Source organism: Protopterus annectens, chromosome 6.part0 (assembly GCF_019279795.1).
Source record: "Protopterus annectens isolate FY-2018-M chromosome 6.part0, PAN1.0, whole genome shotgun sequence".
Taxonomy (NCBI): domain Eukaryota; kingdom Metazoa; phylum Chordata; order Ceratodontiformes; family Protopteridae; genus Protopterus; species Protopterus annectens.
In genome coordinates, this window is record NC_056737.1 from 1404127127 (window position 1) to 1404144756 (window position 17630).

General features: G+C 40.7%; 1 protein-coding gene across 4 annotated transcripts in view; it reads left to right on the plus strand.

Annotated features, from left to right (window-relative positions):
* The window catches only part of RAB3GAP1 (RAB3 GTPase activating protein catalytic subunit 1), a 2239542-nt gene that overhangs the window by 2220129 nt on the left and 1783 nt on the right, over nt 1-17630 (plus strand). For 3 of the 4 annotated variants that reach the window (XM_044074944.1, XM_044074945.1, XM_044074942.1), the window contains one exon: nt 9812-9832. The exons of the other annotated variant lie outside the window; for it this stretch is intronic. In XM_044074944.1, the coding sequence (XP_043930879.1) occupies nt 9812-9832 (21 nt within the window). The remainder of the gene's footprint in view (nt 1-9811; nt 9833-17630) is intronic. 4 annotated transcript variants of the gene reach the window in all.

Consider the following 17630-nt stretch of genomic DNA (forward strand, 5'->3'; position numbering starts at 1 on the left):
AAAAAAAAAAAAAAAAATACAAAGATTACGGAAATCTTGATTTATCCTGAATACTTCTTTCATGGGTGGATACATTTTTTAAGATTAGAATTTACCTCCATTTGGATTTTTTGACAATGTTGTTTTCCCCAGTATAATAAAGTTAGGCTTCCTTACTCAAATATTTTTGGAGAGTGGTTTGTCCCAGGAGTCCCTCAATGATTGACTAGTTTAAATGTTGAATCACATTTACATACATTTAGATACTGTATTTTACATGGAATCGTGTTTTAGATTCCAGTTTTCTTCCCAGTTTAAACAGGTCTGGCAATTGAGATTTTCAGGTTGCCTGGAATTCTATAATTTCAAAGCATCACAGGGTATTTATTCAGCAGCAATATGTGAAGTTACCAGTAAAACAAATTAAAATTACATTTTTGTGGTATAATCTTGTACTATCCTCCTACTTACCTAAGTCTGTCAGATGGACATCTATTAATAGTTTAAGGAACTATTTCTAGAAACTTACTTTTATTTAAACACCAGTAGGTTGAAGAATGACAATGTGAATTATTCAGTTATTTCAGCTTATTATAGAAAAAAGTGTGTAATTTCTCTGTGCGGCTTTTAATTATAGACATGTAACTGCTATAATCACTCTTTAACAAAAGGAAAATGTTTGCTATACTTATAAGCAGTATAACCTGTTTGTTTTACTGAATTTAACTGTATATAGAAAAAGCAAAACTAAAAGCTAACATTTTATAAACGTATATGTCGTAGATTTACTGGCCTTATGGGAGGTAGTATTATGGTAAGATTATTCTTAGAGCTTATTTGACATGTCAAAAACTAGTATGGTTTAATTATAATAAAGGGTTTTGGCAAGGGAGTAGTTTGCCTGGAACTTGGAAATATGTGTGGCGGCAATGCCCTAAGTACTGGTTGTACCGGTTGGCATAAAATGTACCAGATGTTAGTATATTTAGAAGATCATGATCCTACTTTTACATGTAATTTTTCTATCTTAGCAGGATAGGGAATCTTGCACAGTGCAGCACTAAATTTATTTTATTAGCAAGTCTTGCTACAAAAAAAGAGTAATGTTGAGAGTATTTAATTTCCATGATATAGAGTTTCCTTTATCATTCCGGTTATTTTAATTTTTTTTCTTTGTGAAAATATTGATTGTAGAGAAAGCTATAAATAATTTATTTTTTCTCTACCTGGAAGTTGGGAGGTAGGGGTATTGGGATTCATTTTGTAACAGCCGATAAACTGCTTATTTTTGTTAACAATTGCTAAACTACTTCTTTCTGTTTTTCTTCCTTTGATTACCACTAATGATATTATGGTTAGATAAGAATATGTTGTTAATGACTTAGAGGAGTAATGTAGATAATTTTTTTTTCAAATTAATAAAAGCATTAAAAAAGTTGTTTTTCTTTCTTTTGTGTCATCGTCAGCCTCATGGTCTTCAACAAATTTCTGTATGTATTGACAGAGGATGTGCAGAAGCAGGGCTTCCAGCGATGGCTAAGTTGTAGAATTCAGTGGTAACTGAAAAATAAGTGGTGTTAGCAACAGTTACATTACTTGTCTATTGAAAAGGGGCAAATTTAAATTCTCGCTTAACATTGGCATTGCAGGGTTATGATTTGTTACTGTTCATCAGTTAGTGATGGTGTTATACTGTGCATAATTTGGGAGCCAAAAAATATAGATAATTAATATTTTATATTCCATGAAGCATATGTAATTATCTGAAACATTTCATCCAGTTACATTTGTAATATAATTACAATTGTAATCACTTAAGAAGGTACTAGACCCTGGAGAAACAAGTGTGAGATCAACAGGAGCTATCCTTATATGCCCATGTTGCAGTATTCTGTTCAGTTGGGTTTCCCCTCTTGCTACCCGAACGTCCGGCCAGTATACAAAGGTTTTGCAGTCACTGTATGGTGCGTGGAACATCTGACATGGCTAGCAGAGTGTCGGCCATAAAACTGATGTCTGCATGCACCAGACCTCAGAACTACTCTGCAACCAGTTGAACTTCAGGTGCTCCTGCCTTCTCGGCTGTTAGATTCTCAAGAAACTCAGATATGCACCCCATTGGGAAACATTTTTTCAGTCATTGTATGCTAGTGCTTGTTCATGTCATCCAGAAAGGGCAAGTGTAGTGTGGTTGTAAGATTCCACATAAGGACGCCCACAAACTCTGTCTTTTTTGTCTAGAAAAGCCTCATGACTACAAGGCCTGCCCCATTTGCCAGGCCTTTGTCCCTTTGACCTTACATACCAGACTTCACACACTCAGTTTGTACCTAGAGAACCAATGTCTGAAACAGTTAGCATTAGGTATGCAATGACCTTCTGACTTGCCTGTCAAGCCACCAAGAAAAAAGGCCAAGACCACAAGGCGTGCTGCTATTGCTGCATCTCCACCGGCCAGTGTTCATCCTGTGGCCGATGGCCTGGACGAACACATGGGCTCTGCCTCCTTGGGTACAGCGGGTACTGGATCGGATGCCGGAGAACCTGGTGGGGAAGGCATGTCCACGGAGGCTCTGTGGATGTCAGATTCCGATGCCACAGGGGAACCTAGGCCTTCAGAAGACCAGCCGAATCCCTCCGCTCCTTCCCAATTGTTTGGTCCTAGGCCTTCTCCAGTCCAAACACCCGCTAAGCCTTCACTAAAAAAGAAGGAAAAGAAAAAGCATACCTCTCCAGTTAGGGAGAGCCAACCAGATTGGCAAGCTTTCTCACAAAGCCAATTTAATGCATTCATTGCCCTGCGGCCTACTGTCCAAGGAACTTCCATTACTCCTCCTCCAGTTTCGAGTCCTAGGCCTTCGGCCCCAGATCCCTCTCAGGTGGAAGAGGAAGAGTACTCTGATTCTTCCTCAGAAGAATCTCTCTCTTAACCTGTCAACTCTCTTCCACACTTGGATATGCCTCTCCAGAGGAAGAATCTGCAGAAGCTGATTCCCCTGCAGAAGATCTCATCTTTGGGGAAACCAGAGGCAAGATGACAGAGCATTTCAAGTGGGATTAATCAGAAATGACTGAGGTGCAAAAATAGTACTATGAGTTGATCCAGATGGATTCCCCAGCTCCCACTGCTGTCCCACCTATTCTTCCAGCCCTTTTTGATGCTTCGTCTGCAGCATCCTTGAATCCAGATTCCCAACCCCAGCCCCCCAGAAACCTGATAGGTTTTACAAGGTCCCAGAGACAGATAATTAATGATAAATTGCCCAGCTGCAGACCCAGCCACTATCTCAGTCTCTACCGACAAGGCTTCTAAATTACTGGCCTCTACTACTCTCCTCTATGCTGACAAGGACAGCAAGACAATGGAGCATTTGTGGAAAAAAGATGTACACTTCTGCTACTCTGGCTTTCAGAGCAATCAACTGTCAGACACATGTCTAAATATGCCTTAGCCCTGCTGGAAAAATTTCCAAACAGCTTTGTGACCTCTCAGACTCCCCAGCCAAAACTGAGCTGTCCGCCCTTGTTTCTTTGACCTCTCAGATGACCAGACACTCCATTAGATGTAGCTGTGATGCTGCTGAGGCCTCAGCTAGGTCGGCAGCATCAGCTTCTGCCTTGAGATGGTACTCCTGGCTATGCCTCCAGCCTTTACCAGATGATTTCAAGGCTAAATTAGTAGATGCACATCTGGGCAATTCAGCACTGTTTGGAGCCAAGATTGCAGATTTGTTTAAGTCCCTGTGAGAAAAAGGTAAGGAGATGCAAGATTTAAAACATTTGTTTGCATCTCCAGTTCCCAGGTTTCAAAGGAATTATCCGTCCAAAACCCAGTTTATCAGAAAACATTTAGGTCCTCCTCCCTTTTCCAGACCTAGAAAAGCTCCCAGGAAGCAATCCACTCCCGCCAGGACTGCTGCATCTACGAGCCAAAGGAGACCCTTTCCAGACAGGGCAGGTAGTGTGTGACTTCCTGCCAAACTTTAATCAGCCCCCCCCCCCCGTCCCTCTCTCCTTACGTCTCTCTCACTGTCTCCAAATGTGGAGACTCATCACTTCAGACGAGTGGGTACTCTCAGTAATAGAACACGGGTACTTCATGATCTGGATCATTCCCCCAAAGAGAAGGGGTATTCTCCAGCCACCAAAAGACCAACTCTGTCACCTACAACCCGTTGTGGACAACCTTTTGGCCCAAGGCACCATCCAGCCCATCCCACATTCTGCTATGGGGAAAGGCTTTTACTCAAGGCTATTTCTAGTACCAAGGAAAGATGGGGCCTGGAGACTAGTTCTAGATCTCTCTTACCTAAATCTCTTTCTGCATGTACCCTCATTCAGGATGCTAACACTGCCAACCCTCTTCCCTCTTATCCTCCCTCGAGGGTTCATGGCTACCTTGGACATCAAGGATGCCTACTTCCAGATCCCAATAAGGACGAGTGTTAGGAGTTTCCTCCTGTTTTCAGTGGCCTCCTCTCACTATCGATTCTCGGCCTTGCCCATTGGTCTGTCCACAGCACCCACAGTCTTCACCAAATGCCTGGCACCAGTGAATGCCTTCTGCAGGACTCAAGGGATCCAAATCTTCCCTTACCTGGATGACCTTTTCATCCAGGCAGACTGCAAACACTCCCTCCTGCTCCAATTGCAGAAAAATATTGCCCTCCTGCAGTCTCTAGGGTTTCAGGTAAATTACCCAAAATCCCATCTGGGCCCTACCCCAGGACATGTAGTATTCCTGGGGTGCAGAATTCAGACAGACACCATGACAGCCTTCCTTCCACCCCAGAAGGTTACAAGTCTGACACTATACCTACTTTTGGTACTTCAAACCAAGGAAATGACCGCAAGGCAGTACCTCAGGCTCCTGGGCTACATGGCTTCCACTATACCTGTGCTGCCTTTAGCAAGACTTCACATGAGGAAACTGCAGTGGTACCTCAGATCTGTTTGGAGGCACCACTCCCACCCCCTGGAGTTCAAGGTACCTGTACTGCCCTGCCTCAAACAGGAGATTCATTGGTGGCTGGCCCAGGTGAAGCTCAACCCAGGCCTTCCACTCCAAACACCATCTCTAACGCAGGTCATGTATACAGATGCCTCAGACTTCAGTTGGGGAGCTGTGATGGGGCCACTAAAGGTGCAGAGAGTTTGGCCAGAACCACACAGGAAAGAGCATATCAATGTAAGGGAAATGAGAGCAATACTTCTGGCCTTGAAAGCCTTTCAACCCAGGCTCCATCAGGGACCCCTAAAGCTTTTCACAAGCAATACCTCAGTACTGTGGTATCTCAACAAGCAGGTGGGGGAACCAGATCTTACTTACTTTGCAGACTTCCTCTCCTTGTGTGGGAACTGGCCACAAGTCAGGGAGTTATTCTTCAGGCAGTTTACATAACTTTCCCTACAGAGTTCTCAGGCAGATTCTCTCAGCCGGTTCTTGACTATGCCCCATGAATGGATGCTACACAGGGAAGATTCCTGGACCTTGTCCACTGATGGAGTACACCTCAAATAGACCTGTTTGCCTCCATCATGAACAGGCATCTTCCCTCCTTCTGCACCAGACTGCCAGAACCTCTGACGATGACAACAGATGCATTTTCAATATCTTGGAAAGGGATGTTTCTCTATGCCTTCTGCCCCTCCCCTTCCCTCTTGTTCAGAAATTCCTGCTGAAAATCCAGCAGGACAAACCAAAAATCTTGCTGGTTACTCCCTTTTGTCCAAGACAGCATTGGTTCCCCCTCCTCCTCCAGCTAGCCAAGTGCAATCACCACAAGTTACTCCTCAGAGTGGACCTACTCACACAGGACAAGGGAACCCAAATTCACCTGAGGTGGAAATCTCTTCACCTCACTTTGTGGGTGATAGGATTTTGATCCCTTTCAAGCACTTATACCACAAGGGCATGCTCACTGTCCTGCAGGAGGCCAGGAAACCTAATACCAGGAGATTTCATGTATCCAAGTGGTAAAGATTCTCCATATGGTGTATCAGAAGGCAGCTGGACCCATTCCAAAGTGAGGTTACCATAGTGCTGTCCTACCTGTGTGAACTTTTACAGTTAGCATACTCCTCCATCAAAGCCCATCTGTCTGCCATTTCTGCCTGTTTTACCCCTGGCCCTCCCCCCTAGCTTCCAGATTGCCTGCAAAACTCTTCCTTAAGGGGGGTATTCCATCTCAGGCCACCAAGGAAACCCATACCACCTCCTTGGGACTTGAACTTTGTCTTAGAGAAACTCACTCACTCCCTTTGGTCCTGCATGCAAAGCTTCCCTAAAACATCCCACATGGAAGGCAGTTCTGCTGGTGGCCTTGATCTCAGCTAGAAGAATTTCTGAGCTGCAAGCTCTCATCGCTACCCCTCCCTTCCTCATCTTCCACAGAGATGGGATAACCCTCAGAACCAACCCTTCCTTCATGCCCAAGTTGGTTAATGATCTTTCCTTAAATCAAGTCATCCACCTGCCCACTTTCTTCCCCAACCCACAGAGAGACAGTGAGAGAGTACTTCATTCCCTTGATGTGCACAGTCAGCTCAGGTTCTATTTGCACAAAACCAAAAATATCAGATAGGCTGACCAATTGTTTGTATCTCTCAACCCCAGAGCCCTGGAGAAAGCAGTAACTAAGCAAACCATTTCAGCCTGGATTTCCAGGGCTATTTCCTTTTATTACACACACCATGGTAAACACTTACAAGGCAGTGTGATGGCCCATTCCACTAAGGCAATGGCCTCATCTGGAGCCTTTTTCAAAGGCCTGGACACTTCCTCTAGTCTTGTCTTCACCTAGTCTTCTGTGCACACCTTCACAAAACATTACAAAATAGACCAGATTTCCAGGGCTATCCTCCATGGCTTCCTGGAAAACTCCTCTAGGCTACCTCCCTCTTCCTGTTAGTGAGCTTTGGCAGTCACCCAACTGTAGAGAATACTGCAACATGTCAATAGAAGCACATAGAAAAGTTGTGTCAAATCTTACCATAACCATAGATGTCTTTCTATTCCATGCTGCAGTATTCCTTCCCTCCCACCTACTCCTCCTGATATCAGGCATTCCCTTCCTGGGATGGCTCAGGACTTGCACTGCCTTCTCTGAGACTGGTTCCAACTGGGGCGCTCAGTTCTGACATCTAGTGCGAGCAGACGTCACTTTTATGGCCCATGCTCTGCTAGTCACGTCAGATGTCCCACGCACCATACAGTAACTGTAAAACTTTTGTATACTGGCCAGACATTCAGGTAGCAAGAGGGGAAACCTACCAAGTGCCCTGCACTAACCAATATTCTACTACCATATACACCCCACAGAACCCTTAGATCTGCCCACCAAAACCTAATCTCCCTCCAAAAACCCAATCGTCCTGCTGGTCAGCTTCTGCTATCTTTCTCCTTAGCTAAAAAATGGAATTTTCTCCCTTATTTCGTAAGGACCTGTGACAACTTTGAAAACTTTAAAACTCAGCTGCATTCCTATCTTTATTCAAACAGGAAATGCAACTGTACTCTTCCCCCCCATACACCATAAGCTCTCCTCCACTTATACTCCTGGCTAACTTTCACATCAAACTAACCTTACACTCAAGTGTGGATATTATAAATTACAAATCTGTAATATATAGGCATGATGCTGTGTGCCTGCCTTTCTTGCCTAAATGAAATTGTAACTGTTTTCTTCTTCTGAATTCTACCTGTTTTTAAAGTTTGTAAAGCAGTTATTCTTTGTAATAATTCTTGTAACTAAACTATGTATTGCGGAGCTTTTCTCCCCGGGCCTCCACTGAAAACGGGCTCCCTTAGCCCAGTGGACCTCCCCGGTCATCAAACTGGAATAAATAAATAAAATAAATAACCCAATTGTACAGAATACTGCAACATAGAAGAGAAGGCGTCTAAGGTTATGGTAAGATTTTACACAGTGTTTCTTTGCCAGCCACAATGAATGTCCTATACAAAATCTTAAAATGAAAAGGAGACAAAGCCTGCATGATTCCCTTCTCTGTAAGTACAATGTGTATCCTAGGTTTGAATTGGCTTACTAAACACTACCTCTAAACTTATGCTGTGCGGCACATAGTATGAAATATCAACACAATGCCAGCACATTACTCTCCTCCTCCTGCAGAAGGTAGTGATAACTCAGAAATGTCAAAATCAGCATTCAGAATGAACCTACCTAGTGTAATACTACCCTATATGCATTATTCCCACTACAGTGTAGCAGGTGAATAGTTCCCCTTAACAGGAAAACAAAAAAAGTGATGAACACTGTTAAGCGATGAGCACAACCCATAGTCCAGGTTTTCAAAAGTGTTAACATGCACCTGATTTCAGTTGACAGTGTCAGCAGCCCAGACATTATATCAAATGGTGAAATAAAAAAGATGATAAACCTGGTGAAAACACTGCTGAACATGACCCAAAATTCATGTTCTTTAAGCAAGAAATAATGCTCCACATAGTGTATGTTATTGTGTAAATAACACAAGCCCAAGGGTGTTCTGAGGCCCAGCACCACTGGCATTGTAATTTCATAATATGAGTCCCCTTTACATACTTAAAAAAACAGTAGGAAGTAAGGATCTTCTGACTACTTATGTGACATCTATTCACTCCTGCCTCCATGGCTTCCAGATCATTCATCTCAGACTTTGCCATGCAAACTGCTTTCCACGGGCCTAAAACTAGCCCTCTATTTCAACGCATTGAAGAGCTCTACCTGTAGGAATGGGTCTCATGGCATTATTGCCATTGAATAAAGTCTGCTGACATCAGGCAACATTGTCTGTGGGAGGAGATATTGATGTATTACGGAAGGGGGCTTCATGATTGAAGTGCACATTATAGTGGTCAGTGGTGACAAGTACGATCATGAAAGATTATAGTAGTGTAAAAAATAGCTTCCTTCAAGAAGTAAAAAAAAAATCTCTAAAAACAGGCAGGATAGGCCCCACAACCCTTCTAGTAATATATTCCAATTCCAAGATCACTGTATCTCAAGGAAAGGAAAAAAATCTCCTGAATACCACAATTTCAATGTTAGTGTGCAACAGATTGTATTTGTGCATTACTGATCACACATAAGTGCCTGTTATAGTTTCATTGGTAAGTACTAGGCTAGCTGCCCTTGCAGGCTATTTTAAGCCTAGCCAGTTTGCCTTTTTGTGCTTGAAATAACCTTTCCCATTTGGTTATAGATTGGTCTTACACATCCCATGGTCGATAATTATATATTACCCCTAATAAGAATAACTGGGATTGTACAATAGATAATTTGTATAATCATAATTGATAATTTCTTGTGTGTTAAATAGAACCTGACATCCATGGAAAGTGCTTAGGTAGTAAACAGTTGACTGCCAGGATTAGACAGATTAGGACTGGTATAACCAGTGAAAACAGGGCATGCATCCTTTTTGATCTCTCCCGAAGTATTGATTGTCTGGTTCGTCCACTGTGTTTTTAAAACGTTTGATTCATGAACTCTATTGTAGGCCCATGCCTCACTTCAGGTGATGTGATTGTCTTTATTTTAATGGTAAAACACATCCTGAAGTTTGAACTCATCTTTAGAAAACAGTTGTGTGTCATGGACACCCACAGGCTTTGGTGCACTCTGTATTCATACAGGCAGTTAGGCAGTTTCAGGTGTTAAAAGTATCTGATCACAGTTTAAAAGCTATTGCCAGTAGATGAGATAGTAAAATTTTAGGTAAGTGTTTTTCCTGAAACATGTATAACCTTTTGGCACCTTTGATGTGTGTCTCTGCATTCTGTTACTGTTTATTTTCTAACACTGCTTTTCTCTTATCCTCCCTAAAGCTGTCTGAATCTACTGAAGAGGTAAAAACTAGCCTTACTCCATAGACTTTCATAGCCACATGTACATGAAGTCATCCCAAAAAATAGTAATTATATTGTGTGGCAACAGTTTAAAATTACATTGTGATTAAATTAGTGCATTTAATTATTAAGATAAATGTCTTATTTTTAGCAATGTAAAACACACTGCAGTTCGTTTGTTAATCAGAAACTAATTTGATTATTACACTGCAAATATGAGACTACACTTTGCAAATGATTACTAAACATGTTTTCTACAGTGTTGTGTTACTGTTCAGAAGCAACTGAGCAGTAATATGGTGTAATTAGAGTATTGTAAAACAGCATTTTGTCTGTCATGCCACACAATGTGCATCAGTATTTTATAGTTAATTTCTAATACTGTTTGCATGTTGAGGGTTACATTCCATCTAAGTACAGACCATGTCATCAGTATCTCAGGAGAGGAATGGCTTTACATTACATGTTGCATTTTGTACAGTATGGGGTTTGTATTAATTCTGAAGTGAAACTGTGTTCTGCCTAAATATTGTTGCATTCCAAAAGTAAGAGCACAAACATTTCACACACCACATGCTCATAGTATCCAGTCAGAGAGACTCTAGAAAACCAGAGAAGCACCTCTACAGGTATATCTGCAGATTTTGATGGTATGTCAGTATATTTAACCGTATGAACCCACTATCACCAGTGAAAGAAGGCTGCATACAGTTCAGTAGATGCAGAGAATGACTGGGAGATCGCTACATTTGGTGGGTAAGGGCTGGGGTGTGTAGAGTATGTAACCACAATGCAAAACACCATCACCCATTGTTTCCATCAGTAGATTTTGTTAGCATTGTGTTAGTTGGGATAAAGAGGAGTGATGAATGAGCGGTGGTGCTGATCAGTTTAACACTGTTTGATGCTGCCAGGAGTCCAGGGAAGTAAATACTGTGGGAAGAAATAGCCATGGAATTGTTATGGCTAGGCTTGTATAGGCCCTAGGAGTGATAGCCTAGTACCAACCTATGAACCACCAAGATCCTGCTTCGTATAAATCAACCTAGTTTAGTGAACAGGTGGATAAAATTGAGTTGTAGTGTAAGGTTGGTAAGGTATGAGTTAAAACATATGTAGAGGCAATTGTTACAGGGCTGTTGAAGCTAATTGACTATAGCATGGTCTACTGCTGCTGCTGCTATGATCAGCAGAATGTGTATAATGCAAGTTATCGTTGTGTAATGGGAGATGATGCTAGGTTGGACAAGTATCCATGTTTGGCGGAGGGTGTGTAGCAAGTAGAAAAATTACACAATATACTGCTGCTGGTCAGTTTTGTATTGTTACTAAAAGTGTGTTTTTATTTGGGGGTAGAATGGTGTTGTAGGACTACAAGAAGTGTGTTCTTGTTTGGGGATAGAATGGTGACATGAAGCTAAAGGGCTGTAGCAGTACACACTGCTGTCTCATGCAGAGACTACAAGTTCAAATGTAGCTGCGTTGTTAGAAGGAAATGATTGCTTCCTTGGAAAAGAGTACTAGTTAAAGGAGAAAATATATTTTGATGTTTGTGGCTAGAAGAACATTTGATAAGTTATACAAGGGTAGAGTGGTAGAGACTAAATTACTGATAACAAGGCAGGGGCTTTTCTAAAAATGAACGGTAGAGTGTGGTTGGTATAAATAGTTTGTGACTAGTGGGAGCGTGAGAATGTGGATGTAGTAGGTGGATAGAGAAGAGTGGGTTTTGAGTTGGTGGATTGCCTTCTCAGACAAGGTAGAGCAGGATTGACCATAAACATAATGGCTGGGTCTGACTTGTAATTGAACAAAGCACAGTGAAATGGATAAAAACCTGTTATTAGTAGGAAACTGACACCAGTCATGCATTATGCCTAAACAAAACCTGATCACTGTTGTAGTAACAGCTGTAGCAGGATTTGCAGACAAGCTAAACTGAGAAATAGAAGAGTGACCAGTCTTGCTTATATACTGTTCTGTAACTGTCAAGAGTATGCAGCAATGTATGTAACACTTGTGGTAGGGTTTATAGGTAGCCTATAGTGTTTAAAAGGGTTCCTATTAGAACCTCGAACGCTTGAAATGTCGAACGTCATATGGTCGACACCATATAATCGACATTTCAAGTGTTCGAAGGTTAAGTATAACGGTGCTGTTCAGTGCAGAATGGGAGAATTTCCCTTTTCTGCATTGAAGTGCAATCTCAGAATTGGTATATTTAAGTAGGAGGGTGGATGGTGTAAGGGGGCTTGCCCCCCTGCCTGCACCGTTAAGGTAATTTTTTTTGTTTTTTATTATATATTCGAACTTTCGAAATTTGATCATATGTTGTCGAACATATGGAATTCGAAATTTCGAAAGTTCGATTATACAATATAGACCCGTTTAAAATGACTTCTTAAAATCAGTCTGCTTTTCTGCTACCAAAGAGAGCATACCTCTGCAGGCTTTTGAGGATCGACGTTTGGCTAATGCTGAGCAAATAAGTTACCTTCAATGAAAAAAAAAAACTTTATGATGGAGACTACTTTTTTTGTAAAATAACTTTAAAGTTATTAAAAAGTCTTTTTAATGACCGTCATGTGACTTTTAATCACTTTTAAATAGGAGTGTCAAGTAAAAAATTTATTTTAAACTATCTTTTTTAGCTGAAGTTTTGTTTAATGTACTTTTGGGTTTTGGGGTATTTAAAGTACTTAGTGTGTTTTTATGGGGTTAAAAATTACTTTTTTACTACTTCCCTGTTTTATGGAGTGTTACTGTCAGGCTTCCCCAGAAATCAGGCATCTTTTTCAGCTTAACCATAGAATAACCTACCAGTTCCTCAATTCCTTCTTCTTCCAGCCACAAAAAGAAAAAATGTTATACACCCTTTGCCACTATAGCAGGCTGCTAAAGTTCCTTAATCACAGATAGGTGATTCTGCTGTAGCCAAACTAGGTTCTTCTGACCACATGTCTTTGTCCCTAGGTCCTGCTGGTATTGTCCCTGTAACGACTATGGAATTGGGATTAGACACTTCTCTGCAGCTGTTGGAGCATCCTTTGTGGGCAAAGGAGTTCCACTATTGTCACTCCTGGGTGAAGAGGTAGAGAATGCCACTCTGCCCAGCCAGAAATCTAGGGAGATAACTTCTGGCAAAGGTGTATGTCTGTCTGTATCTTCAGAAATTCATGTGGGGGAAAAAAAGCAAAAACTTAGACATACATCTTCTCCTTTTTCATTTACTCTGGACATCAGTGATTTATTGGATTTAGCTCAGGGGATCGGTTTAGGCTGTTGAATCCTCCCTGCATGGCTCTGCCTGGTAAAAGATGAAAGGATTCTTCATTTGTTTAATAGATTCAAGAGACTAAACCTCTAAACGATTGTGAGGGGATATATTTTATTTTGTATCCACAGATTTCTGATTAAGATTATGAGATGAGAGTTGCTTCAGTCAGTCCATTTGAAGGATCCTCTTTCTTTGATATTGCTTCTAGAATGCATCAGTCTTTTCAGTGGCACAGGGATGTCTTTCAGTCCCTCAGGAAGTAGTATGATTTGTTACAACTGGAATTTCCAAAGCCTACTCCTTTTCCTCCTATTTTTTCTGCTTTGGATGATGTTTTTGGCATAACCTGTAACTTACCTGACAAGCCAACCTGCTGACCCCACAAAAGTAGATAGGGTGTATAAAGTTCCTTGAGCTTTTGAGTTTTTATACGCTCCTCCCATGTCAGACCCAGTAGCTACTGCCTTAGTGATGAAAATTACAGTTTATACAATATACATGAGGAGGCTTGTCTGTCTGCTTCTCAGAAACTCGTGTATATTGTATAATCTGAAATTTTGAATCCTGCTTTGGATAAAGAGTTAATTTTGGACTGTCTACTGCAGACATCCTTGTTAAGTGTGATGAGAAAGGTATTCTGACTTACAGTTTTTCAGCTTTCCTTCTCCAAGTTGGCCAAGGGATTTAATGCTCCCTCCACTACTTTAGCTTAAAGGCAAATAAAACTGATCCATCAAGCTGCTGGTAAGTAGATGCTTAAAAAGCTATGGCAGAGTGTTTCCAAAAAATACTTCAGTGACCCTCCACAACTAGGACAGTAGCCAGTATGACTATTTACAAGACTCGCACTCCACCCTATCAACCCCTAATTGTCAAGATTATGTTTGGTAGTGGGAGTGTCTTCCCTTTTTCCCAAGGGATTCTCCCTCACTCACCTGCCTTAACTCTTCTCTTCTTGTCCCTCTCGTCATGCCACATTCTCTCTCTCCTAGTGGGTGTTAGAAGTTCTCAATACTCCTATTTTAGGATAAGGATTTTATTTAAAAAATTATTTTTACTCCAAGTTCTAAATTTTATCCCTTCCATTTTCTTAGCTCTTATTTTGCATTGAATTTTCTAAATTTAAAAAATACATAGCGTCACATTCCTAGTTCCTGCATTTCTAGAGGCAGACTGCAAGGTGTTGACATTTTTGCTAATTTAGGTGATTTGTCTTCCTTTGCTGAGTATTTTTCAAGGTGCCAGACATTTCTCACATGAGTAAGGGATCTCCTGCACAGACTGGGATTCCAGGAGAATATGTAGATGTTTTGTCAGACTAATTTTACTTCTTTGGGGCACTTCAATTTAAAGAGCTTTTCTTTAATGGGAAAGTGTAGATTAGTATCTGTTTCTGAATTGTTCCACTGAGGTTACTATCTTAACTGTAACAGAGAATTGACCCATGACCTTTCTCACCAAAGGAAAATGTGAACCCAATATACCATTTAATACTAATTGTATATGATGTGGTCCCAACATCTTCATCCTGTTTCCATTTGTGAAGAGTTTTTGCTGGTGACACAATATTTTTTCATACTCGAGGTCTCCATAATTCTTCCTCACAGTTCCAGCTGAATCTGTCAGTACAGATCTCCTCAGATGTTGCTTGGAGAGCAGTTTATATGGGGATAAAAGTGCAAGGTCTTCGTAACAGAAGATATAGACTAACTCAAATAAAATAGATATTGGCATTTATAAATGTTTGCTCCTCTCTCATTCTGTTTTGTCCCTGGGACCTTTATAAGTGTTTGCAGGCTGTACCATAGGGATGTGGTTCATAAACAAGCAAGGAAGAGCCAGTGCTTACTTTTCATGCAAACTAACCATGGTAACCTGGGATATAGCCTTTCAGCACAATCTTACTCTGCAGGCATTTGACATACAGTAAAAGCAAAATTATTTAGTAGACAAGCTAAACAGGACCATGATACACCCTCACTAATGGAATTTAATTCAAGGGGTCTTCAAGATTTGATCCTAACATTGGAAGTGCCTCAGATACATCTTTGTGCCTCCACTTTCGACTGTTAATTGGTAACATTTTGCTCCACGTCCCCACCCTTGAAGACCTGGAAGGCTGATGCTTTTTTTTTTCCCATGGACAGGAATTTTCCTGTATGCTCTACCACCCTTTCTATTATTATTCAGGGTCATTCTGAAGATTCAGAAGAACTCCCCAAGTTCTTTGTGGTAACTCCCTTCTGGCCCAGGCAGCAGTAGTTCTCCCTTCTTTTAGTATAGCCAGGGGTAATTACTACAAGCACCTGACAGATGGACCTATTTTCACAAGACCCAGGGGTGTTTGATACACAGCAACCATAACAACTATAAGTGACTGACTGGATGACAGAATCGTAATGCCTTTTAAACACCTTTTTATGAGGGCATGTGGCAGGATTTAAGGAAGGCAGCAAATTCTGCTAGTAGAAAATCATTTATTAGTAACTGGAAGAAGTTTTCTAGTTACTGCCAAAACATAACCAGTACTCATTCAATGCTTGTGTTTTTCTGGTTTTACTTTATTTGTGGGAGTTATCCCATGACCTATGTTACTACTCAGTCAGGTTTCACTTTTCTGCCATTTCACTATGTCTGCCCATGGATCCCCCTCTTTCAGTGCAGTGTCATGGGAAAATATTTTTGAAAGGGGTGTTGCATATGAAGTCTCTTAGAATATAGGTGTATCCTCCTTGGGATCTTAATTTGGTTTGCAAATAACTAACTCTTGCTCCATTCCTTTCAGTATATAGACATATCAGCAATATTTTGGTAAATTTGGGGTAAGCTTGACTAGGTTTAAAATGTCTCTTGGGCTAGTAGTGTGGTAACCACCTATGAATCTGTTTGAACCACTCCATTAAGCTGACTTGAAGTTCTTGACATAGAAAACAGTTATACTTATTGGTTTGACCTGTACAAGGAGAGCATCTAAGATGCAAGCTGTTATGGTAGGTCAGCCTTCTCATTTTCCTCACAGATGGGTTTCTTTAAGAAATATTCTTTCATTTATGATTTATGTCTTAAGTGGTATCCGAGTTTACCTTAAGCCAAGCTTTCCAGAGTAAAAATGAGGAAGAAACAATACTCCTTACCTTGGATGTCTACACACACACACACACACGTGCACGCGCACATACACACACGCGTGCACATACACACACAAGCACGCGTGCATGAACATACACAGGGTAAAAAGGTCACACAGACATGTCACTCAATAAAAATTACAAGAAGGACCAAGTCAAGCTAAATTCTTCAGTGTGATACCTTAAACCCCCTGTAGTGAAAGCCCATGGGTTTTGTCCCCCTTAAGAACATAGATTCTGACTTTTTACTTTAAGTCTTTAATTGGGCCTGAATGCATCTATTCAGGATAAAATTTAAAAAAGAAAAACATAAAGTAATGTTTGCATGTGTGTGTGTGAGAGAGAGAGTAGAATGACTGGAGCAGATAGTCTACCACTAAACATTCCCTGAAAAATAAGTATGAAACTCTGATTGTCTTGCATTATTGACTGACTTTAGTCCTGCAAATCAAGCATTGTGCAGGGGACAGAGCAGAACTAAGTGGCAAAATCAGGGACAGTTAAGTGTCATGTGGGGAGGGTGAATGTTGCAGTACCTTGCAGTCTATGATTTTTTTTTTTATTCATTTTTATCACAGTGAGACATCTGATGAGTATTCAATTCAGTAAAGTGGCTGTAAGTGCTGGTCGTGTGTGTGTGTGTGTGTGTGTGTGTGTGTGTGTGTGTGTGTGTGTGTGTGTGTGTGTGTGTGTGTGTGTGTGTGTGTGTGTTTGGACATTAGATACTTGCATAACTTATATTTTGGATGTAAATTCTTCCAGCAACAATTTGTGCTATAACAAGTTTGAAATATTAGGCAGAGGAACTATTTTACATTAAAAATATAAAAAATACAGCATGAAAAAAATGCAAAACAGTTTAACAGATAGCCAATTCTCATGGAGCAATAATCCCTCCAGGGTAGGCATTATTAGGGAATTAACGTCTAACACCACCTCTGGGCATGCATTAATTCCCTGATAATGTTGAGCATTATTGCTTGCTTAGCATGTTACATTCACATTTTTTTTTCTTTTCATTTCTCTAATGTAAATTCAGAATACTTTATTACTGATTTCAGCATCTCAAATAAAACCAGGTTCATAGCTCGATGTTGAACATCTGATAACAAAAGTTAGGCATTTTTGTACTTCAGTTAATATTGGCTTGTGTTATAACAGAGGTAATACTTGAAAGCTGAACAATGCATTTTTTCTGACTTACAAACATATTGTAGCACTGTATTAAAGGTCTTTCTAACTTGAGAGGTAGTAGCTCTGGAGTTTATTGCTTTGATATTTTTTATATTGCTGTTGTATGATTGGCCTGTTTGGCATATTGTAAACTTCATGAATATACCAGGGGTAAAAAACTTCATTTAGCTTGTGTAGCAAACATACATTAGAATTTTAT